The sequence below is a fragment of the Gorilla gorilla genome, chromosome 1 (assembly GCF_029281585.2).
Source record: "Gorilla gorilla gorilla isolate KB3781 chromosome 1, NHGRI_mGorGor1-v2.1_pri, whole genome shotgun sequence".
NCBI lineage: Eukaryota > Metazoa > Chordata > Mammalia > Primates > Hominidae > Gorilla > Gorilla gorilla.
Genome location: NC_073224.2, coordinates 26,548,086 through 26,573,208, shown reverse-complemented (window position 1 = coordinate 26,573,208; position 25,123 = coordinate 26,548,086). Strand labels below are relative to the sequence as shown.

Sequence of the window (25,123 nt, the reverse complement as noted above, 5' to 3'; positions counted from 1 at the left end):
ATAACGGTGTATGACAGAATCAAATGTTAGAAAGATTTCAGCCTGGGGCAATGGTCTGACTTGAATTATAGAAATGATGACATATACTTAATTAAAAAATTAAAAGTGAACAGTATCATACAGGATAGCTGACATGACCTGGCTGAAAATTTAATGCATTCTTGCCATTGATGGCAAATGTGTAAGATCCTAAGGCAGTGCAAGTGAGGGTACAGTTCGCATACACACTACACAGGTGAGGTCATAACTGGAATACCGTGTTTGATTAACTTCTGGGTGGCACATATGAATATATTGGAGAATGTGCCAAGTGTAACAAACTGAGTGGTGCAAGCTGGACATCCCTGAGTTACATTAAACAATAAAATGAATATGATTATTTAATTATGAAGGGGAAAATTTGAGATAAAGAGTCAACAAGGTAGCCCTCCTCAAATATTTGACCATCTATCAAAAGAAACTAGATTTAGCTTTAGGATCCAACAAAATCAATATGGAGGCAAATTCAGTTTCACTCACAAGGAAGAACTCTAACAATCAGAAACAACCTATTCTTAAATCAAGAGCTTCTACCTATTCTCAAACCAGGAGCTTCTACCTGTTCAGCCCACTTCGATTCTTCAGCTGCAGAGAACACTCAGGCCGGGGGCTGCTCTACAATCTCTTTCTCACCTCCCTCTTTCTTCATTTCCTTACAAGCCACCTCCTAGCAACATACAAACCTGCTTTGATCTACTGTTCTCAACAAGAGTCTGGCAGAAATCTTCACCCTTGATGAATCTAACTTCCTGGCTTCTCAGAATTTGCATTTGGTTCTGAGAATTGCTAGTTGTCTTCACACAGCCAGCGGGAGCATTACTGCTACAAATTCATAGACAACAGCCTAAAATAAACCAGGCTTCCTTCACAGTCCGTGAGTCCTATTTTAATTTCTAGCTCATGTGCCATGCCAATTGCCACGATGTCTCTTTCAGTGCTTCTCTCTCTCCTCCAGCCTTCCTTTGCTTCTCTCTCTCCTCCAGCCTTCCTTTATAGACTTCATCAAACACTTAGGTGTCAGCAGATGACTGTCCTTTTGTCTTCAGAGAGACAGCGAGCAAATAACCTTAAAAGGAAACGTTTCCAACCTCCCATTATCCTGGCAGCCTTCCCTTCTTCCCTTTGTATCTTTTATCCTTTTATCTCTTTTTTTTTTTTTTTTTTTTTTTTGAAACGGACTCTCACTCCATCGCCCAGCCTGGAGTGCAGTGGTGCAATCACGGCTCACTGCAACTTTCCGCCTCCCAGATTCAAGCAATTCTCCTGCCTCAGCCTCCTGAGGAGCTGGGATTACAGGTGTGCACCACCGTGCCTGGCTAATTTTTGTATTTTTAGCAGAGACGGGGTTTCACCATGTTGGCCAGGCTGCTCTCAAACTCCTGATCTCAAATGATCCATCTGCCTCGGCCTCCCAAAGTGCTGAGATTATAGGCGTGAGCCACTGTGCCCAGCCCTATCCTTTTATCTTTTAACCCAGTGTTTATTAAACTATGTGTTTCAGCTCATCAATCAGACATAAAAACAATTTAGTGATTCATGATAAAACAAAAACAACTCTTTGTTTAAATAGAATGGAAAAGTTCAGACTACATTGCTCATAGGAAGAGTAAAATTTCGTGAAAGTTTTCTTTCATGGCATATATTTTTATGTTACTTTAAACATACAGTTTTATGTTTCTATAAATATACAGTTGGCCCTCCATTGGTTCTGAATCGATGGAGTCAACCAACTGTGGATAGAAAATATTTGGAGAAAGTAAAATGGGTGATTGTGTCTGTACTGAACATGTACAGATATTTTTCTTATCATTATTCCATAACAATATGATAGAGTTGAACAACTATTTACTTGGCATTTACATTGTATTAGGTATTATAAGTAATCTAGAGATGATCTAAGTATACAGGAGGATGTGTGTAGGTTACATGCAAATACTATGCCATTAGTCAGGGATTTGAGCATTCTTGGATTTTGATATCCCACTGGGGGTCCTGGGACCACTCCCCCATGAATACTGAGAGATGACTGTACCAGGTAAGTGTATTTCTTGCTGTAGGTTAGAGTTTAAAATAAATTAGAAAGCCATGGCTTTTCCCTTATGTCCTGTAACCTGTCTTCTCCAGCAGGTCTCATGGACTCCAGACCTCACTTCACAAATGATTCCCTTTCCTATTCTGTTGGCTCCTTCTCACCAGAATATATGTGTGCTTAGATGGCTCTCTCTTTAAAAACAAGCGAACAAATGGCAAACAAACAAAAATAATCCCCTTCAACCTCACAATTCCATCTAGATATTTATTACCTTATATCTTTCTGTTCCCTCTCAATCTTTGCAATGAAGAAACAACTATACTATTTCTGTTCACATCTGAATCACTACTTACTTTCTCACACTACAGCATGTCCCCACTCCATGGCCCCTCTCCACAATCCGCAGAAGCTGTTCTTACTCTGCTTATGTGATATACATGAAATAAATCTGGAGATTTTCAATCTTTACCTTGCTCAACCTCACAGCAGAACATGATTTTGGTGACCACACACTCAGTCCTATAGCTTCTAGCTCCTATGTTAGCTCACACTTAAGGTTCTCTCCAACTTTTTTATGAGCTCCTTTCCTTCTAACCATCTTTTAATGTTCTGTGTCCTTACAGGCTAGGTCCTAGGCCTCCTCCTCTCCTCATGCTGTCATCTCTTCCTGGGTAAGATCATCTACTCCTACGGCTTCTAATGCTGATAAATTCCAAGTCTATATTTATAAGCCTTACCTGAGATACTGAATGTCAGACATGAATGTCTAATTGCATGTTTGACATCTCCACTTAGATGTCTCACAGGCATCTTTAACGCATCCACAATTTACTTTGCCTTCTTCTCTCTTCACTCCAGGCCTGTAATTATTCTGGTGCTGCCATCTCAGTACACGGTACCCAAGTGAGAAGCCTTAGCAAAACCTTGACTCCACTTTTATCCTCAATTTATCCACTTGTCAAGAGGAGTAAATGATATAAACACTCAGTAAATACTAAGCTGTCCTATTTTTGCATGGCCAACTCATGGTTCAACAGCCAAAGACTTCCTTAAGCAGACCTCACTACTATGCCATGGGACCTGTTCCCAATACTCCTAAGAGTTTCTTGACATGGTTTGGCTCTGTATCCCCACCCAAATCTTATCTCAAATTGTAATCCCCAAGTGTCAAGGGAGGGACGAGGTGGGAGGTGATCGGATCATGGGGACGGTTTCCCTCATGCTGTTCTCACGATAGTGAGTGAGTTCTCACAAGATATGATGGTTTAACAGTGTTTGACAGCCCCCCACTCCATTCTCTCTCTCTCTTGCCGCCATGTAAGATGTACCTTACTTCCCCTTTGCCTTCCGCCATGATTATAAGTTCCTGAGACCTCCCCAACCATGTGGAACTGTGAGTTAATTAAACTTGTTTCCTTTATAGATTACCTAGTCTCAGGTAATTCTTTATAGCAGTGTAAAAATGGACGGATACATTTCTCTACCATTAAATTCATCAGGGTTTTTCTACAACCATTTGCTTAAACGTTATCTTCCCCATCAGACAAAAAACTCCACAAAGGTGTAGTGTGTGCCCTTCTTTCTTCTTCACATGTTATCTCCAATATATTGATGTCCAGCAAATATTTGTTGAATGAATGAATGTTTAGAAAAAGTTATGGCTCCTCATAAATAAAATGTTTAAGTAGGAAACAATGATGACCTGCCATGGAATTTAGAACAGAGATTCATGCTACAAACAAAAAGTTGAAATTAATGAAATACACAGATTCTTATCCTTTTCAGATGAAAGTTACTTCCCTTTATTAAAATTAAACATGAAAATCAGGAAGGATACTTATTTACCTTTGCCATAATATCTGCATAGGCCATATATAAAAAATCTTCCTCCAGTTTGCTGGGGAAAGCAAGAAGAAAACATCAGTGTTTAAGCAGAAGGCTAGGCACATGCACACGTATCATCGCTGCATAAAATAACCTTTGTTCTTTTTCTAACAAGTGTACCTTTTTAAAATTAAATGAACACAAAACTAAGATAATATTAGGATATTCAGAAATATCCTGAAGTCAGAAAGCAAAGATCCCGGGGATCCTAAATAGCTGTCCCATCTTACCTTACAGAAGGGCCTTCAATTTTCACAAAATAAACTGTCTTTTGGTTTACATACAAATGTAATATTTTAATTTTCTTCGGACTACAAAACTTGAAACAAGCAAACTTAAATGAGGTGGGGGCTTTTGACAGAAGTGAAATTTGACATTTGATGGAAAGATTCCCCAAATTATGATATGACAATTAAAAAACAAGATGGCCATAATAATGATCCCTAAAAATTAAGAAAGGTTAAAATATGTTTATTATCTTCTTTTTGAGAAGCATGGAAACCATGACTATGTGAAGAAAAGTTTCCACCAAAAATATACCTAAAATTTGCAAAGTTATTTCAGCAGTTTTAAACTTCAGCCATGAGAAAAATTCACTTATGAGAAATACCTCATTACCTGACAATGCCAGACAGAGAGTTGCTCTATGCTTAGGAATGAGATGATTTTGTTAGTTAGGAAATAATAAGAGAGAGAGAAATAGTGAGAGAAAGGATAGATCACATTAGCTAAGAGGGAGAAATGTACATTATTATGGCAGGCAAAGAGGTCAAATGAACTCTTCTGAGGAGATTCATGTGGATATGAGTTTATAATTAAATTACATCCCAAATTCTGCAGAGAATGGGAAAGGCCTGGGGGCAAAACAGGCTTTCTTTCCCATTGCAGGGCAGCAGATAAAGGTCCTCTAGCCTCTGCTATGTCCCATCTGCACAGCCAATTTATGCATTGCCCTCCGTAATGACAGATGCTGAGCACATTTTGACGATCAGGCCTACCAGTGCATTTCTTATGTAACTTCAGAGAGGTTTGCCCTTTGTGGCTTTGGTGAATTCATATGACTAAGGCTGCAGAAGACAAGAAAAATGGGCATTGCCCTTGAAATAGATCTCAGAGATACCTCCAAGTTGAGGTGATGGCTCACTTAGCCTCTAGAGGATTCCTAAGACCCACTGCACAATGGAGACACTATCTACCCAGAAAATTTGGGGTCACCATCGGTCTCCATACACTTGCGGCACTGGAATTTGCTTTGGTTCTTTTGTTTTATTTATAAAGTCTGTTTGTGATAAACAGAAAAACCATTTCATAAGACGAATCAGAATCAACTACATCATTAATTACAAAGTCGTTAGAAAAACCAGAACTAGTAGGTAGTTGCTGAAGCCTAAAATTGAATGAGTGTCGGTCCCTAGGTACATGCCAGGCTGGTTGTTATCTTTGAACAGTTCTCTCTCCTAACAACAACAAGATGAACTTAAAACATGAACACGTGGCACAGAATACTCAGACACGGGTGTCTTTATTTGCTCCTCCTATGTCTCATAGGAACCCTCCCAACCATACCATTTCTCTGTTAAAGCTGTCCGACTAAACAGAAGGATCAACTGATGTAGAGGATCAACTCTCTTAGTGCCTTCATCTTCTTCTGGAGGTTCAGCCCCAGGTTTCTGCAAAAAAGTCAAATTTATAAAATGTCACATTAAAAAAAAATGTTCACTCAAATCCAAAAGCAATGTGAAGGACAGCAATGAAGAACAAAAGGAATGCGAACGTTCCTCCTTCCCTGTTGTGGGGTGGGTGTGTGTGTGTGTGTGTGTGTGTGTGTGTATGTGTGTATTTTATATGCATTATACATGCTATATATGTATATATGTGTGTATGTGTATATAAAAGCTTCTATGTATATGTGTTGCATGTTAAGTGTAAATATGTAATATACATGCTATAACATATATAAATGTAATATAATATGCTAGATATCTGTTACATTACCATTGTAAAATTATGCAGCTCAAAACAGAGATATTTAATAATTTAACCAAAAATTAATATGAGCAGGGATAACATATCATTTAAAAATACTAAATGCCATTCTTATAAGCATTTTCATAACTCAAAGTATATTTGCTACATGGATTTTAGCTTTAGGGAGGACTTGATTTACAAATATTTGCAATAAAATCCTGAGTCACCCCAAGTGTGAAAATTTAGTTCCCATGGCAGTGCAAATTGCTTATAAAGTGAAATATTTTCTTCGCTTACACACAGCATGATACGTAAATAATACTACATGAGTTAATGCTTGAACCACTTATACTTTTTTCTTATTTTCAGTTACTTTTAAAACTTAAAAAATATTTTTTTTTTTTTACTATCGGATAGAACTTTAATAGCGAGGAAAATTATTGAGCATTTTTATTGGCAGAATTCAATTACATCCAACTTTTTGTTGAGTTTTATATCTCCACTGACTTAGCCATGGAAACTAATTTTCTCTGCACATGAATGGTGTTCTTTCCTGTAATTAAGCCTTAATGTGGATAATGGGCAGATTTCCACAAGATATCCAACAGTCTACACATTTTTTATTCTAAAGACAGATAAAATTCATTTTAAAATATGGGGACAATCAAGATTAGGCTTTTAAGAATTAGATTAATTTATCCATTATATTCCCAAATAATCTGTGAGTTAAAAAATAACTTTACACAAGATGTCTTTATCTTGGGAATCATGAAGCCTCTGACTAGTCTGCCAAGTTTTGAGATGGCTTGTAAATTTTGTTGAGAATATGGCTTTTGCCAGATATTTAAATGGGTCCATGACTTAGAAAAGATGATACTGACCGCTGTTCTGTGCTGAACTCACAAGCTCTTTATCAGCACAGTCTGGTGAAAATTCTACTTCTCATGCTCCACATTTACCATGTGTTCAGTCTCCTGTGTTCAATCTATCATTCTCTGCCCTGTTGATTTTTAAAAACCAGCAATTTTTTGTTCACCTTCTACTTAATTTAGGTGGATAACTTCTTTACAGTTCAGTCTTTTATAGTCTATCCTGGTTCTCAGGTGTTTATAGGGGCTTTGAGAAGGAATTTAAAAGAAAGACTAAATCATGTTTAATTAATAATACTTTTATATTATTCATTTTAAATTCTCAACCCCTTGATGTTGATGAGATCTCTTGGAAATGACAAGAGCACATTTTCCCATAAGCATTGAATGCAGTAACAATTAAGATTTAAAAGTTTCCTAATACCCATATACTGTAATGATATTTTTTTCCTTCAATGTTATATAATGACTGCTCACGCCAACATTGCTGCACCAAGCCCAGACCCTCTTTCATCTTAGGACCCCATTAAAAACATACTGCTAAATCTTCTATCAGTTTATCTTCAAAGTAATGTTCTTCTGTTTCAATCCAAGACTTTTCATATCCCTGAAGAAAGAGATTGACAGCCCGATGCCTAAAAGGTAAGCACAATTTCAGAAAAAGGGTGTTCAGAAAATAAGTTGAAAGTGTATTTTTTGAGTAGTGCTTTATTACTAGATTATCTGTGCACTGAAAGTGTAAAATAGAAATAAATTCTCTATTCTTGACTCTCCTCCTGAAAGACAATGCTTCTTGCAGCAAACATAGCGCACAGTGACTTGCATTTCAATCCTGGCTCAGTCATTTCCAAGCTTTGTAACACTGGTCAAGTGACTCGACTTTCCCAAATGTCAGTTTATTCCTTTATAAAACTAGGATAACTCCAACCACATTTCAGTTTTGTAAGCCTTAAAATGAGATAAAGGATGTAAATCACATTGGTTAGATGTTCATTAAGTGACTATTATTATATAACATGTCTCTCAATAAGCAATGTAATCAGTGTCAATAGAGGACTTAGTCTCTGCTCAAGCAAACATTAAAAAACAAATGGATGGCCCTGAGGATTCCAAAACAAAAGGTATTAAGTGAACTTTATGGGAGTACATACTCAAAGATTAAACCCTGCACTACTTATCATAAATGGCCGCCTGTGAAAAAAGACCAGTGCAGATGAGAAGAATCAGTGGAATTCATGATGAAGTTAGTAAGAGATGTGGATAAGATGTCAATGTAAGAAAGAATAAAAGAATGTCATAAAGGGAACATCATAAAACAACAACAGATGTGATAGAATGAGAGACGGTGCCATTGCAGGATGGAAAGCTGAGCTTTATGATAACAAATTGGGTTAAGGACTCATGAGACATAACAGTTAGACAGGTTTATGAAGGGCCTTGAAAATCAGAGGGGGCAACTGCCAATGCAGCCGGAACTGCTAGAAATCATCATCCATTCTTGTATGTGAGAGAGGCATGCCAAAGCACGGACTCAGCCTTCTGGGTTCATCAGAGTCACCTGCGTAGCTTTTAAGTAGCACACATGCTGGGCTCTCATTGAAATTCTAATTTAATAAGTTGAGGCCTGAATACTTTTTAAATGAGTTTAAGTGTGTTTCTTAAAAGCACCAGGTTGGCGAACCATTGGAATAAAGGATACCATTTTGAAAATGACATTTTGGAGAGGATGGAAGAACTCTATGACATCACAGAAACTAACTCAGAAACCACTGCCATCAACTTGATGTGAGGCAAGGAACAAGCGACTTGAAGAGGTGGTGATGGAGGGAAGGATGAGAATGTGAAGTAGTTCAAAGGGAAACTGATGAAATCTGGGCAATGACAGTATAGGAGTAACCAAAAAGAAATGATAATGTGAATTCAAAGTTAATATTCTTTTTTTTTTTTTTGCTTTCATTACCTTAAGTTCTGGGATACATATGCAGAACGTGCAGGTTTGTTACATTAGGTATACATGTGCCATGGTGGTTTGCTGCACCTATCAACCCATCTTCTAGGTTTTAAGCCCCATATGCATTAGGTATTTGTCTTAATACTCTCCCTCCCATTGCCCCCCACCCCCCGACAGGCCCCAGTGTGTGATGTTCCCCTCCCTGTATCCATGTGTTCTCATTGTTCTACTCCCACTTATGAGTGAGAACATGTGGTATTTTATTTTCTGTTCCTGTGTTAGTTTGCTGAGAATGATGGTTTCCGGCTTTATCCATGTCCCTGCAAGGGACAGCAACTCATTCTTTTTTATGGCTGCATAGTATTCCATGGTGTATATGTGCCACTTTTTCTTTATCCAGTCTATCATTGATGGGCATTTGGGTTGGTTCCAAGTCTTTACTATTGTGAACAGTGCTGCAATAAACATACATGTGCATGTGTCTTTATAGTAGAATGATTTATAATCCTTTGGGTATATACCCAGTAATGGGATTGCTGGGTTAAATGGTATTTCTGGTTCTAGATATTAAGGTTAATATTCTATCTGACCAAAAGGTGACAGCATAATTGAGTCAGAGAATTGAGAAGCAGCACATTTGAGGAGGATGCTAATACATTTTAGACCCAGTGAGTGTGACATGATGGCAGGAAATACAGCTGTCTTAGCAAAAGGGAAAAGTATGATGTTTCCTCTATTTGTTTTGCTTATGTTTCTTTTTTTCTTTGCCTTATACATTCACTCAAACTCTTACTGAATGTCAATGTACAAGTCACTGTTCTAGGTGCTGAAGAAAGAAAATGGAACAAAACTAGTACAGGATCTCAAAGTCTGAATCAAAGAGACAAATAGCCTTAATACTGTAGGAAAGTGGTATGATGTGCAAGGAGTAGAAGGGCATGGCTTGGTCAGAGATGTTCCACAAAAGAGATGTAGCTGAGCTGAGTCCTGTTTCTGAGACATAGAGGTGATGCAATTTGTATAAACTTCAGAGTGGGAAAGAGCATAGTTTCTCAGAGAACTCCAAGGTGACTGAAATGGTACCCTGGACCACCTAAGCCAGACTTGAATGTACCAGGCTACTTCTCTATTAAGTATGTCTGCTCTATGTCTAAGAGAAGGTTGACGGGCCTGTCAAATCCTTTTACATTATTCCCATAAGTCAGTTCTTTTCCCCTAATGCTAATAAATACAAAAATAATAATAATGACTAACATTTATCATGACATAAACTTACTAGCTCACTTCTAAGCACTCTGTATACATCAGCCCATTAAATAATCTGAACAACTCTATAAGGCTGATCCCATTATGATACAGATGAGAAAATTCGCCAGTAAATAACTTGACCAATGTCATGGGGCAGAGAAGTTGGGAGGTCAGAATTCAAATCAAGACAAGTCTGACGCCAAAGAATGATTCAGATCATGTTCTGATTCAAATCCAGGACAAAGAATGAACTCCTAATGACTCTCTCTTGCCTCACATATGTAAGCAGATATTCCTCAGTAAGAGTCATTTAATAATTACATTAAAGACCACAGTTCTCTGAAAATATCCAACAAAATTAGTCAAGTTTTATGTAGAAGAATCAATAAAGCTTTTCCATCCTTCCCTTGGACTATTGTACCCCTATTAAGGTAGATTCTAAACACCTGTCACTTATTAGGAAAAAATAACATTGATCTATTACAAAAAATAAAATAATTCCGACCTTGGCAGATTATATAAGGGGGCCATCCGGAAGCAGGCTACAACAGCCCTTTTCCTCTGCTTAGAGAGTAGTTTATGCCATACAGCCTTTTTAGATCTCTGAGGATGTTCCACCTGAGGTAGAATGACACAAATACATATTTACACCCCAAACTACCTTCAAAAACAAATGAATATTTACACCCCAAACTATCTTCAAAAATATAGTATTAAACAGTTGCCCCTCTTAAGTAATCTATATTTGGAATTCCAATTCCAAAAGTACCTTAAGATTATCGTGAAGAAGTCCATATCCTAAAAGTTACCCAAAGATAAAATTTAGATAGTTGCAAATGCTATATAATTCCCTTAGTAAGAATATCACATTTTCCCAATACTGTGTACTTCAAAGCTATGTCATCTCTAAAATCAAAGAAATAGAAAATCATTCCATATAAAATCATTTTATTTCCTTCTCAAAATTTTCTTTGGTTCTTTATGATTCTAATACATATTTTCTGCCTACATAAAATATTACCTCATTCTTTTTCATATATCCATTGTAACTAATTTTATTGTAAGAGCTAAAATAATAAACACAAAAAGAGACAGTCAATAAAAATTCTACTATTCTTTAATATAGCAGGATAAAGAGAAGAAGACAACGCTTTGTGAACACAGTATTAGGAGTGAGTAAATTTGGTAAAAATGTTAAAATATGTAAATATTTTGTTAGATAGGGACAAATATAAATTCAAAAGTTGCAATAAATGATGCAAGCAAGTTATTTATATAACTAATAGTGTTTGGAACTCCAAGAGAAGAAAGAGATTAATTGTATTAGAAAGAAAAAATCCCAACATATAAACCTAAATTAATTAGTAATCTCTAGGCCATTGAGCACTGTACTTCCCAGACAGTAATGTCTCCGACCCACACGTTTAGACTTCTGAAAGAAATAAAAATGTTATGTTAGCTAAAAAAGTAAAACTACATTTATTATCCTTTGCAGTAAAGAGTCAAAAATGATTGTAATAATGTCTGAAGTAAACATTTAAAATGTTTGGACTGAGGTGGTTTAGAAATTTTAACAAAGCAACTTGTTTAATGGAAAAGCACTTATTTCTGTGATGCTCTTCCCCCTCTATGATCAATAAACACGTTGTGACAATTATCCACTTCAATTATCTTCTTGATGCTTGTGTCAAGTGAAATAAACCATCGTTAGGCCTTTAACATAGAAGTAAAAGCAATCAAGGGCAATAGTTTTCAATGAGACCCAACATACTTCAATTTAAATTTCCATTTTGAGACCCCAGTCTGTAGATGATAGCTTTTTACAGGAATTACAGCATTATGATCAGCATGGGTGACAGTCGACAAACATATTTTAAGTTCCTAAGGCATTTAAGATACAGTAAAAATCCAACAAAAAGGGTTCCTGCCACCAGGAAGCTTATCATTTGGCAGGCATTTTATTACCTGCCTATTAAAGTATTTCAGGAAATACCTGAAACAGTGTGCTTTCCTCTAAATCAATGATAAGTAAATAGTTATCTGTAAGATATGTGATCCAAAGGCGAACACAAAGATGTACCTTGTAACCCTGTCTGAATGTCTTGATGTGCTGATGTGTTAGCTTGGCTAGAATTTAATTATTAGAAAATTCAATGGAGATAACCTACTCTGATGAGAAAACTTACCAGATATACAACACAAAATATACATCTAAAACAGGCTGCTGATACTTGAGATAAATTAAATCAACAAGTGTTTCCTGTCCACCTACTGTTTTTTACAAGTTTTGACGTTTGCAAGTTAAAATATTCTTTGCACGCTCCTCTGTGACTCAGTCACATGTTATCATTAGCAGAGGGATATTAAAGGCATAAATTAAACACGAGGATATCTCCCACTTTTTATTTTTGATAATCGACAATTTCTTTTAACTCAAAACCCTCCTCTCATGATAAACCAATCTCGCCATATTCTTAACAGTTTGAAAAACTCTGATCCTCCCACTTTTTCTAGATAATTCCTACCTTAAGATTTATACAGGGATTACCTACTTCATATCTACATTAAGTATGGGTTGCTTCTATACTTTCTTCAGCACATTTTATATCCTAACAGCTCCGTATCATCCCATATTTATCTGTTTAAGTGTCTGTTTCCTCTCTGACAGCACTCAGTCCTCCAGGTCTGCTGGGGATACGGCTGCCCTAGGACAGGCAACTCCATAAACATCCAAGGCATAAATGGATACTTAGAAAAGTGAACCTCATTTGAGAAATGCCATCATTCATCATGATTGGATATATTTATGAATATATGGGAATATAATAAAATATAATCAGTTTCTATAAGCTTCATTTAATGTATCTAGAATTTATTCACGCAAATCTATATATATGTATAAACACTAGGAAGAATTAAAAACTGATGGTAGAGCAATGCTGTCAGAAATGGTCCTCTCGTAGCCATTTAATTAACCTTTAATAATCTTAAATATATATATATATAATTCTGGAGATAAAACTCTATGACTTTATATAAATCACTTAAAATTTCATTACAAGTCTTGTCATCTGCTGATTGATGATAATTCATATTTATTTAATATTTCATGAAAATATTATGTAAGTTATTCAGGGGAAAGTATTAAGTTCCAAGGTATTAGATAACGTAAATATATGTTAATAGCCATACAGCCTAAGGGTATCCTAGTGACTTTAATCTCATCAAGTGTAGTGATAAATTGCATGACAATAGAGAAATTATTAACGTTTGGGGGAGGGTATTTGAGTAAGCAAGAAGGAAATTAAAAGGATACTACATTAGATGATATCTTTGCATTATTAAACTGTCCAGGGCAGGGATGAGGGTTCAGATAATATAAAACAGGAATACAAGCAAAATGTTTATTATTGCTATGATAATATGTTCAAATATGGCTCAAGGCAATACAAAATTATATATATATAATTTAATTTATCATCTATGAAATTTATCACATATATATATATATATATATATATATATATGCACACACACATACATTTAGGTGGCAAAGTTCCTGAGATGGCATAGGGCATCTTATTATTATTTTATATTTAGTATAAAATAACCAAGTCATCACCAGTATGATCTGTCATAAGAGCCCTGTGACAGATCAGATGGTCAAGTTACAATGAGCTTCTTCACTATGTGATTATTTTGCTGAATGGACTTGATGAGAAATAGATAATATATCTCTGTGTTGCAGATATTTTACCTAAGCCAGATGATCTCTTCTGTAAAAATATGACCCTCTGATTGATAATGTTTCACGTATTCTTGTTTTACACATTCTTGTGCAAAGGTAATGAATAAGAATATCAAACTGAGCTTTGTAGTGTAAAGTAGGACACAACTGAAAAAATATATAAAAACACTTTTCTTACACGATTTTAATATCTATCAATGCATTGTTCTTCTCTAAGTGAAATTTGTTCCTGATTTCAGAGAAAATTAGCTCAAAAATATACCTAATAAAAGGCAAGGTTAAACAAGTGGCAAAAAAGAAAATGTTTCAAATATTAAACCAGTAAAAGATAATTATCTCAAACATGTTTTTATGAGCAATATTAAAAAATGAAGTATGCATAAAGTATTTGAAATCAGATGTAACTCCTGAATTTTTTGGTTAGAATAATTTAAAAATATAATCCTAATACTTTCAGAAATATTTGAAAAAAGACAACAAAACAAAGGCTAGGATCTCCCAAAATATATAATCTATATATTACTACAAGATTTATAAGCTTATAAATTGTCTTTCTGAAATACTAAGCACACTGGACTCTTATTCTTTAGAATGAATATGCTGAACATATGTGTTTCTTGGGTCATAGTCAACAAATTAACACACATTCTCTTTTTAAAATATTTGTATGTGGCTAAGGCAAATATGATTGAATTGACACAAAGCCTGACCTGTTCAAGATGAAAAAGCACATTTGCTATATCCAATACTCTTTCTACCGTCTTCTCTGGATCTGAGGTATCATCAGTCCTGTTTGGTAAGTCTTTGTAAAGAGCCATTTGCCATCTAATAGCAGGATCCTCCAACTGCAGAAAAAAGGAAAAGGTTACAATGGGAAGATGGGAATCTAAAAGACAAGGTTACAATCTAAAGATAGGAAGAGTCCACCCATCATTATTTATTGGGCTTTACAGTGTTTAGCAGTTAAGACATGACGCGCAGCTGCAGTTATGTAGGATGAACAGGTCTGGAGATCTAATGTACAGCATGGTGATTACAGTTAATAATGCTGCAATTCATACTGGAAATTTGCTGAGAGTAGATTCCAGGAGCTCTTAGCACATACACGCAAAAGGTAACTATGCGAGGAGATAGATATGCTAATTTGTTTGACTACACTAATCATGTCACTATGTTTATGTATATTGAAACATCCTGTTGGACACCTTAACTATATACAATTATTAAAAATTAAAAATATTGTCCAGGCACGGTGGCTCACGCCTGTAATCCCAGCACTTTGGGAGGCCGAGGCGGGCGGATCATGAGGTCAGCAGATCGAGACCATCCTGGTTAACACGGCGAAACCCCGTTTCTACTAAAAATACAAAAAATTAGCCGGGCGTGGTGGCGGGCGCCTGTAGTCCCAGCTACTCGGGAGGCTGAGGCAGGAGAATGGCATGAACCCGGGAGGCGGAGCTTGCAGTGAGCCGAGATCGCGCCATTGCACTCCAGCCTGGGCGACAGAGCGAGACTCCGTCTCAAAAAAAAAAAAAAGAAAAAAAATTAAAAATACTGAGAAAGACAGACAAAGTCCTGGTCATCATGAAATTTATCATCTAGTAGAGAAGACAGACATTAAACAAATATTTAAAATTGTGATAAGGGCTACTAAAACAAAATATAAAATACCGTGAGATTTATCATACTCTTTGGTGGTTGGGTAGATTTCCCTTAACACAAGACGTTGTAACTAGGGCTTAAGGATGAGTGGGAAACTGGAAAACAAAATGGGTAAGGCTACCCATGCTTTTCTCCTCCCCATTCACAGTCTAATTGTAGAAAGATTTCTATGTTTACTTTTATGGGCAAGGATATAGGATAGCATTTACCTATAAATATTTGGACTCTACAACAGAGCTTAATTTCACTGAGACAAAGATATTAAATTATATAAATCAATAGAGGTTTTTAAAATCACACTCATCATAAAGGAGTCTACACATTTTACTTTTCAATACCATCAAATTTCCTTGGTGAAAAATGTATATGAAATCTTCATGTTTTTAGAAACATTATTATAAGTCATAGAAATTGACAAAAGCAAGCAATTTAATGGGGGTAGAACATATCAGTTCAAAGAAATAATATAGAATAAGTATGTTATTAAAAATGGACAAAGCAGCCGGGCACGGTGGCTCACTCCTGTAATCCCAGCACTTTGGGAGGCCAAGGTGGGTGGATTACTTGAGGTCAAGAGTTTGAGACCAGCCTGGCCAACATGGTGAAACCTCTTCTCGACTAAAAATACAAAAAATTAGCTGGGTGTGGTGGTGCACGCCTGTAATCACAGCTACTCGGGAGGCTGAGGCAGGAGAATCGCTTGAACCCAAGGAGGTGGAGGTTGCAGTGAACCGAGATTGCACCAACGCCCTCCAGTCTGAGTGACAGAGTGAGACTCCATCTCAAAAAACAAAAAACAAACAAACAAAAAACGGACAAAGCAATCCCCTTGTCTTCTACTTTAGAATCTCCATTAGAAATGGGAGACTGAATGTTATGAAGCAGAAATAAATAGATGACATCTAAAACTTCACAACTCCCAGACTGAGAGTGCATAGTTAAAATGTCAGAAATAATTTTCATCTACAGGTAAACACAGACAGATAGAGCTTTGTATAGGGATAAATGATTTGTAAAGACTACTTATCCTTTGATAAAATAAAATGTTTTCATCCATATACTTTTTAAGTCTGAGGACTATGTTTGATACTTACAGGTTTTAATCTGTACTCTTAGTTCTATTTAATACATAAACATAATTAATAAAGTAGAATCTTTATTCTAACATAAAATTACTCCTCTGGCCTCAGGATGAACAGCCCTACAATTTCAAGACAACGTATTCAAGAAGTTAGGAATAAAAAAATTCATTTTTTGAAAATCTGTGTATCTCATTAATATGCCTGCCTAACTCCTAGTTTAAGGAAGTGTAGAATAAAATGACAAGATGAATATTTATTCATTACCTCTTTATTTTCAGGTCTTATGCATTTGGAGGTGAAATATGGACAATCAATGTTTCCTTTTTTGCTCTCTTCCTTCTTCCTGTCTCCTGAATACGTCATCTAAACTGTCCAAAATATTCTTACAAGTGACCTTCAGAATATAATGGACAAACTTCTTTCTGCTTATAATCATAACCACCTTTATTTGACCATTTCTTGAGATTGGCCCAGACTCCTCTTAAGAGGTACTGAGCACTCTCTGTCTCTAACTCAGTAATTGTTGAACTAGATAATGGTGCTCCAGGTGTGGTCTAGGGTCCCCTGGGGATCCCCTGCACCCTTTCATGGGGTACCTGATCTTCTCAAATACCCATGTACGTAAAAACATTTAGTGTCTCTCCCTATAGGTGAAAAATGTTTGTAGTGTAAACTTTTCTTCTGAAGTTCCAATAGAGGCTTTATAAACTTTTAAAAAAATGTTCAAATTCTTCTGGCCATCTGAAAAGAGATCATACTCTAATAGTAATTCATCTCACTCTAAAAGAATTGTTAGTAAACAACTGAGTACACATCAAATTTCACATGAAATTTGCTCTAAATGAATACTTGTGCATTGTGAATATGGTAAAGGCATGTCTCACCTTTATCTTATTCTTTAAAATGCTAATTTAAAAATCATATGATTTGGATCTTTGGAAAGAGACATTTTAATACCCAGAAAGGCATATATTATATTGTTGTTGCTGCTTTTTGACATTTGCATATTTTCACAATTAAAAAAAATTCCTCAGAAGGGACACCAGAATAGAAGACAACAGGCTGAGTCAAAATACTAGCTTGACTTTTAAAACTGCATCACAGGTTTTATAAACAAACGAATAATTTATTCAATGGTATAAAAAATTTCCAAATAATAGTAAATGGTCACTGGATTGCCAAAACCACTTCTAACAATTCTTTCACCCACCATTAAAAAGTAGGTGTTCTATCGATTTCCATCCATGTTTTTATTCCAACTGTACACTCTTCTCTTCTCCTTAGGTAAACTCATTTATTCCTATTGCTGCAAATCTCGATATAGCCTATTGATATAGTGTGGATCTGTGTCCCTGCCCAAATCTTATGTGGAAATGTAATCCTCAGTGCTGGAGATGGGGCCTGGTGGGAGCTGAGTTGATCATGGGACAAAATTTTCATAAGTGGTTTAGCAGCATCCCCTTGGTGCTGTCCTCGAGATTCTCCTGAGATCTGGCTGTTTAAGTGTGTGGCACCTCCCTCCTCACTGCTCTTGTTCCCGCTCCTGCCAGGCGAGATGCCTGCCTCTCCTTCACCATCTGCCATGATTTTAAGCTTCCTGGAACCTCCCCCAAAGCAGATGCCCGTGTTATACTTTCTGTACAGCCTGCAGAACCGTGAATCAATTAAACCTCTTTTCTTCCTAAATTACCCAGTCTCAGATATTTCTATATAGCAATGCAAAAATGGCCTAATTCACCTATAGACTAACGACTCTTAAAAATATATATTTAATTGTTCATCACTCCATGTAAATTTTTTGTTTTTTGAGACAAGGTTTCCCTTTGTTGTCTAGGCTGGAGTGCAGTGGCATGGTCTTGGTTCACTGCAACCTCCACCTCCCAGGCTCAAGCCATCCTCCCACCTCAGCCACCCAAGTAGCTGGGACTACAGGTGTGCACCACCATCCAGCTAATTTTTGTACTTTTTGTAGAGGTGGGGTTTTGCCATGTTGCCCAGGCTCAAACTCTTGGGCTCAAGTGATTTGCCTGCCTCGGCCTCCCAAACTGTTGGGATTAAAGGTGTGAGCCACTGTGCCTAGCCAACATTTTCTTATAGACACCTTCTCTATGTCCAAAAGACCCTAAAACTCCTCTATCAAGAAGGATAGCATTAGGAGATACACCTAATGCTAAATGACGAGCTAATGGGTGCAGCACACCAACATGGCACAAGTATACATATGTAACAAACCTGCATGTTGTGCACATGTACCTTAAAACTTAAAGTATAATAATTAAAAAAGAATACATCCAATCTGTATTTCAACTGATGATATATATTTTTTCCAAAATTTGACAATCTCTGATAATTTTCTTTAAAAATATATCATTTATTATCTTTAGAATTTTTAATACAAAAGGCTTTGCAAGTAGGATAATGACTAATTAAAATATGTCCATTACCTTAATGTTTAAAGTAACATTACTTATAGTATTATTTTAAAGAGAGATTAACTAATGTATAGGTAGTAAATGTGGCTTAAGAATAAAATTTGGCTTACCTTGCCTTGTAAATGAATATTGCTGCGGATTATATCTCGTACTTCATCCTCAGTATCTTTCTGTCAAGAAATATATGTTACCTAAAAGGAGTCTTATATTGCATCAACTGTCACAAGTCAATAGAAACAATCCAAACCTTTTTTGAAATAGTATACGTCTGAGAAACATCTTTATAAAATTACATGCTACAAATTTGGGGCATTCTCGTTCAAATAATTTCTTGGTACTGCTGTAGCCTGAAGCAAGGTAATGACCTGCTTTACCTCCACAGTAAGGACATTAAAATTCAATGGAATCAAGTTTCCAATTCATAAGAAGAAGGGGGCATAGCATGTTTTCTTGGGCTGAAGTAGAAGTATATCTCCAGTATTCTTCCAAATCTCCACAAAGTCACTTTAGCCCTTAATAACATCCTCCATGACCCAGTAATAGCAAGGAAAATGCAACTGAGAATCAAACTCTAGAGAACTGCCAGTAGAGCTGCGTGATGCAGCCCGCTCCCACAGCTTCCCCTCAATTCACTCATTTTAGAATGTCAAACGGTGCATGTTCAGTGACGAGCTTCAGTGATTCAACGTGGAATGGAGAATATGTCCTCCAATTTACATAAATATAAAATAGAAATTCCAATGTACAAAATATTGCATCCTCATTTGCATAGCTATGAAGAACAGAAACTCAGAGGACATTGTAAAATCTTGAGAACTTAAATCTTGCAGAGGAACTTAAATCTTGCAGAGGAGAACAGCAGCTGATTTAAAAGTCAACACCTTATCTACCCACAGTTGGCACAATATATTATGCTTCTAACATTGAAAAATCACCCTTCATAAATTTGAATATACTTCTCATCACAAGCTTTATATAGAAGTTTATATGAAATCCATTTTTTTTCACTACCAGAGATTGGTTTGTGTCTTTCCTGTTTGGTTCTTGAATGTGTCCCGGAGGTGATTAACATAACTTACAAATAAAAACAGCCTCAAAAAAAAAAAAGCAGTCTTTATGTTTGAGTCTTGGGCCTGTCTAGAAAACCTACTTATAAAACATGTAATGCAAATGAAATATTGACATAGGGCAGTGAGACAAAGGAATCAAACACTGAGAGTCTGGAGGTCAGATGATCATTACCGCTGGGATGAAAAGGAGACTTACCAGGCTAAATCGATTTTTGGCCAGAGCAATGAGCTCCTGGTCCCCAGGGGCACAGATGTTCAACCCAATGGGCAGTAACCGCTTCAGAGCTGCTACAATCAGAGAGGTCTGCATGGAATACCGATCTCCTTTGCGCTTCATTTTCTTCCTTTCCTGATCAGAAACAGCTGCCTATGGAACAAAGAGAAGTGCTGGGATCTGAACCTGCTTTTCTCACATGTAGAACCACTATGACTCTTCCCTAACTTGTCACTTCATCTTCCTCATTTTCTGCTGCTCCCTAGTTTTGAAAATCCTCCTGTTTTGAGAATAATTTTTCTCTTCCCTTCTTAGCATCTTTTGCTAATTTCAAGTCCTACCCTCAGATTCCTAGGTCATTATAATTCACTGGTATGCATTCCCATGTAATTTTTAGAAGAAAAATGAAAATTGTAATTTTAGGGAAGCAGATAAATATATAAAAAATTCTATAGTAATTTCAGATATTGTGTGCTTTCTAATTTTCAATGCTTAAGAAATATAAGAATAAAGGGCTTATTTTTGTTTTGACAAATGCTTGCTTTGAAATATATATACATGTATATGGTGTGTGTATGTGTGTGTGTGTGTGGTCTAATATATCAGAACAATTATAAAATGCATTTTTCTTTTATACAGTCTGCAAACTTGTCTTCCTAGAGCCTCAGTCCCCGTCTAGTAGAAATAGAAGTAATATACTCATTGGAGTTTCATAAATATTCAGGACGATCTGGATAACCAGTTTACAACTGAATACTGCCATGTTACTCAAGGGCTCTCTTGTGATGTTTTTGGGGCTTATGCCAGTAACACAGGGTCACCTTAAACGACAGAATCTAATTTTCACTGGGTAATGAGTATTCTATCAAGAGGGCATGTTCTAATGTCAAAATTAAAATAATTGTCCCACATCCACTTATTTGTGCATGTTGAATATTTTGTAGCAGTAATTCAAAGTTACAACATAGTTTCGTGACAATGAAATGATAATGAAAAATATTTTAATATTTATAAATATAAATACATTGTAATACTCTTGGGCTATTGAGAAAAAACATAATAGAATTTAATATACAAATGATCTGTTTTACTTAACAGAAGGTAAAATGTATCACAGCATGAGGTTGAAAGACATTTGTACGATAGTAAAAGTAGTGAAACAAGTGAGTCACCGTATAGCAATGATAGCTTATATATTACATTATAAAATATACAATTATGTAATAATTAAACTACATATTGAAGTGTTATATTAAACCTATAATCTTCTGAACCATAGCAGTAAGAATTATACTTCTGTTCCAAAAAGATATGCTTACTGCATGAATCCCATTTTTATACATACCAACTTGTAAGAGATTATTCTCAGTAAGTTTATTAGAAAAAACATGATGAATAATTCGTACTGTTAAATCGACTCATTCATTAAAAAATGGATCATTTAAAATGGGCTCTTTGTTCAAAGGACAACATAACTAAAATGATAAAAATAATTACCCAAAGGAAGAACCACTATCCTAAAAATTAAGCAAATTGATATAAATTATACAAACACACTTCTATCCAATACCGGTAATTTAGTTGCAGCAAAGCGACATCCCCAATATAGTCTAAATTGTATTGGTTTGGAGTTTTCTTAGTCTAAATTGTATTGGTTTGGAGTTTTCTTAGTCTAAATTTATTGGTGTTAGAGTTTTCATTGATTTTAACCTGTAAAGTTCTTTTGGTTTTATGGGTGTATAGGCAGAAGGAGCTTATATCTGGTTTAATATTTATAAACATTTGTGAGCTTATAATAAAAATAATCAACACTAAACGCATCTACAAATTGCTCAGTTTTGAGTAACACTAGGCAAATGAATTCCTACTTATACACAAACAATAATTTTGATTTCCGCCCCAGAAGAAATCTATAACTGGAAAGAGTAGTAAATATTTGAACATTTATGGGTGATGTCACTGTTCATATGAGGAAATTAAATCTATAAGCAATAAAATATCCTCCTGTACACATATATTGGGTATTTTTTGTTCATTTGTTTAGTGCCTATTTCCTCCCCAAACTATGCAGCTCCTTTGGGGCAGCTGCCAAACCTGTTTTGTCGTTTCTCTGTATTCAAAGCCACGCACTGTGCCTTGCTCATAGGAGCAGCTCAATAATTTAAACAGAGCCGCTAAAGCTAATGAATTTGCACACTTTTTCATTTTCAATCTGTGCATTTGGATCAGATATGAAAATATAATAACATGGCCCATATGTGGGCATATTTAAGAAGGGAAGTGGACTAACCTGAGCCCTTTCTTAAATCAATCACCCGAGCCCTTTTTTTTTTTTTTTTTTTTTTTTGTTCGAGATGGAGTCTCGCTCTGTCACCAGGCTGGAGTGCAGTTGTGTGATCTCGGCTCACTGCAGTCTCCATCTCCTGGGTTCAAGTAATGCTCTGCCTCAGCCTCCCAAGTAGCTGGGATTACAGGTGCCCACCACCACGCCTGGCTAATTTTTTTTTTTGTATTTTTAGTAGAGATGGGGTTTCACCATCTTGGCCAGGCTGGTCTTGAACTCCTGACCTCGTGATCCACCTGCCTTGGCCTCCCAAAGTGCTGGGATTACAGGCATGAGCCACCGCACCCAGCCACCTGAGCCCTTTCTTTAATCAATCTATCAATCAACCTCTGCTTCTGCCTCCTCTTTATCTCTGTCTCTCACACACCCACAAACATACAAATATGATTGTAACAATTTCACAGAAAATAGCCTTAAATTTAATAGTAGACCAGGAAAATGGCAAGAAAGACATCAAACAGACTCTTCTTCAAAGATACTGTTAGATTTGAGCAAAAACAGTGCTATGGCTGCATAAAATGGGTATCAGCAGGCTCCTCCACCCTCTCTCCTTATGACCCATCTAGAAAAGACTCATTTTCCAATACCTATTCAAATCCCCACTTACCTCTGACATCTTTGACTATCCTATCAGTTTCTTTCTCTCATACGTTTTCTAAGTACTTATTAACTATATGATTGTTAGATATTCAGCTGTATTTTAACTTTATCATTTTGTTACTACAATTCATATCTATTAAAATTTGTTGCATGCCTATAATCTGTCCATTCTGATTTTACAAGCCTCCATCAAGGTAAGCAGCATGACAAACATTTTGCTGCTACGAACAGTGAGGTTTAAGATGAGTGAAGGGATTATGAAGTGGCAGAGTCAGCACTCCAGGCTGATCTGCCTCTGAAAGCCAAGCTCTTTCCTTTACCACATTATGAACAGAAAGCATTGGTTTTAATTGGTTGTATTTATCACATGACCTTTCTGTGGGAACTTACAAAAAATTTTCTAATATTCCTACAATGAAATAGCCTACCAAAAAAAAAAAAACCTATAAAAAGATACCTTTTTGTATTTTAGATATAGTAATTATAAAAATTAGCCTAGCTTTAAATGTCCAAGGCCTGTGATTACATTTCAACAGGAAATGAAATCTTAAGAAAAAAACAGAGTACAATTGTATAATGCAACAGGCAAAACCCACCTTTCTCACACCCACAAATAAACACAGAGAACTTGTAATAAATGCTATCTACCTATCTATCTAACTATATATACTTTTTTGAGATGGATTTTCGTTCTTGTTGCCTAGGCTGGAGTGCAATCCAGGTACTTTGGGAGGCCGAGGCCGGCAGATCACGAGGTCAGGAGTTCGAGACCAGCCTGGCCAATATGGTGAAACCCTGTCTCTACTAAAAATACGAAAATTAACTGGGCGTGGTGGCATGAGCCTGTAGTCCCAGCTACTTGGGAGGCTGAGGCAGGAGAATTGCTTGAACCCAGGAGGCAGAGGTTGCAGTGAGCCAAGATCGCACCACTGCACTCCAGCCTGGGCAACAAAGCAAGGCTCCGTCTCAAAAAAACAAAACAAACAAAAACAAAAACAAAAAAATAATTTTTTAGTTTGAGAAAATTTGTGGGTCAGAAATGTTAGAATTGAGAGGTTCTTATCTATTACTCCCCTTTTTTCTTCTTGCAAATAAGAGCAAACTGTGTTATAATCAGTCATCTTTATGCATCTCTCAGTCTAGGTTCTATGACATGTAGTGCTTTGAGAGTATCTTTGAGAATCACTGGACTCGACTGATGGAAAAGAGGGAAAAGGGTATCTGTACAGGAATACACAGACTTCTGGCATTAGCTTCTAGTTCATGTGCTGTCGGGTCAAACACAGGATATTCAAAACTCTTAAACAAGACTAGGCCTACCAAGCAATACCATTCTACCTCCCTTGTGACAGATCACAGAGCAGGCCTGAGGATCCGGTGACTTTTGGAGGTCAGTGGAGTGGGTGTACCCAAGCTACTCTGTTGCCAGAATTTATTGAGTCAGTAGAGGCTAATTTGCTCTGCCTCAGTAGCACTCATTTTTGGATCTTTGGCCATTTGGGAGCCAAATGTTACCACATGTAATATATTTATTTCTCATTTAGCAGGAATTAAACATATAAAGCCCCTTTAAAATGCTTTAAATGGAAGCTACTCCCCTCCCCAATACGAGTGACAGAGAAAACAAAAATCTGGAAAGATACTTCCCACTTCATGTGTGAGAACCTGGAATTCGTCCATGTGGCTTTTAAATAATGCAGCGAATTCATTTTGAGGTCTGTTTCTTTGGTACACATGAGCACACAAATATTCACACTTGATGGACACATAGTGTTGACATGTTAAACATACATTATACTGACTTTTTGTGAGTGGGGTGTGTGTGTGTGTGTGTGTGTGTGTGTGTGTGTGAAGCATGTCTTTATTCTGTTGCTCTGACATCTTGGAGATTTGCTGATCCTGGGGAGACAGCAGTCCCTCCCATGGTTAGGCAAGTCCTAGAGAAGGAAATGGCTTCCTTGGTTGGGGAGCTTGCTTTTC

General features: G+C 36.5%; 1 protein-coding gene across 3 annotated transcripts in view; it reads right to left on the bottom strand.

Moving 5' to 3' along the window:
• Window positions 1-25,123, bottom strand: part of RYR2 (ryanodine receptor 2) — a 790,171-nt gene that overhangs the window by 96,908 nt on the left and 668,140 nt on the right. For all 3 annotated transcript variants that reach the window (XM_063708024.1, XM_063708025.1, XM_063708026.1), the window contains exons 71-78: window positions 20,182-20,352; window positions 19,026-19,085; window positions 14,450-14,584; window positions 11,389-11,423; window positions 10,497-10,610; window positions 7,331-7,427; window positions 5,522-5,625; window positions 3,917-3,968 (exon numbers count right to left, since the gene is read on the bottom strand). In XM_063708024.1, the coding sequence (XP_063564094.1) occupies window positions 3,917-3,968; window positions 5,522-5,625; window positions 7,331-7,427; window positions 10,497-10,610; window positions 11,389-11,423; window positions 14,450-14,584; window positions 19,026-19,085; window positions 20,182-20,352 (768 nt within the window). The remainder of the gene's footprint in view (window positions 1-3,916; window positions 3,969-5,521; window positions 5,626-7,330; window positions 7,428-10,496; window positions 10,611-11,388; window positions 11,424-14,449; window positions 14,585-19,025; window positions 19,086-20,181; window positions 20,353-25,123) is intronic.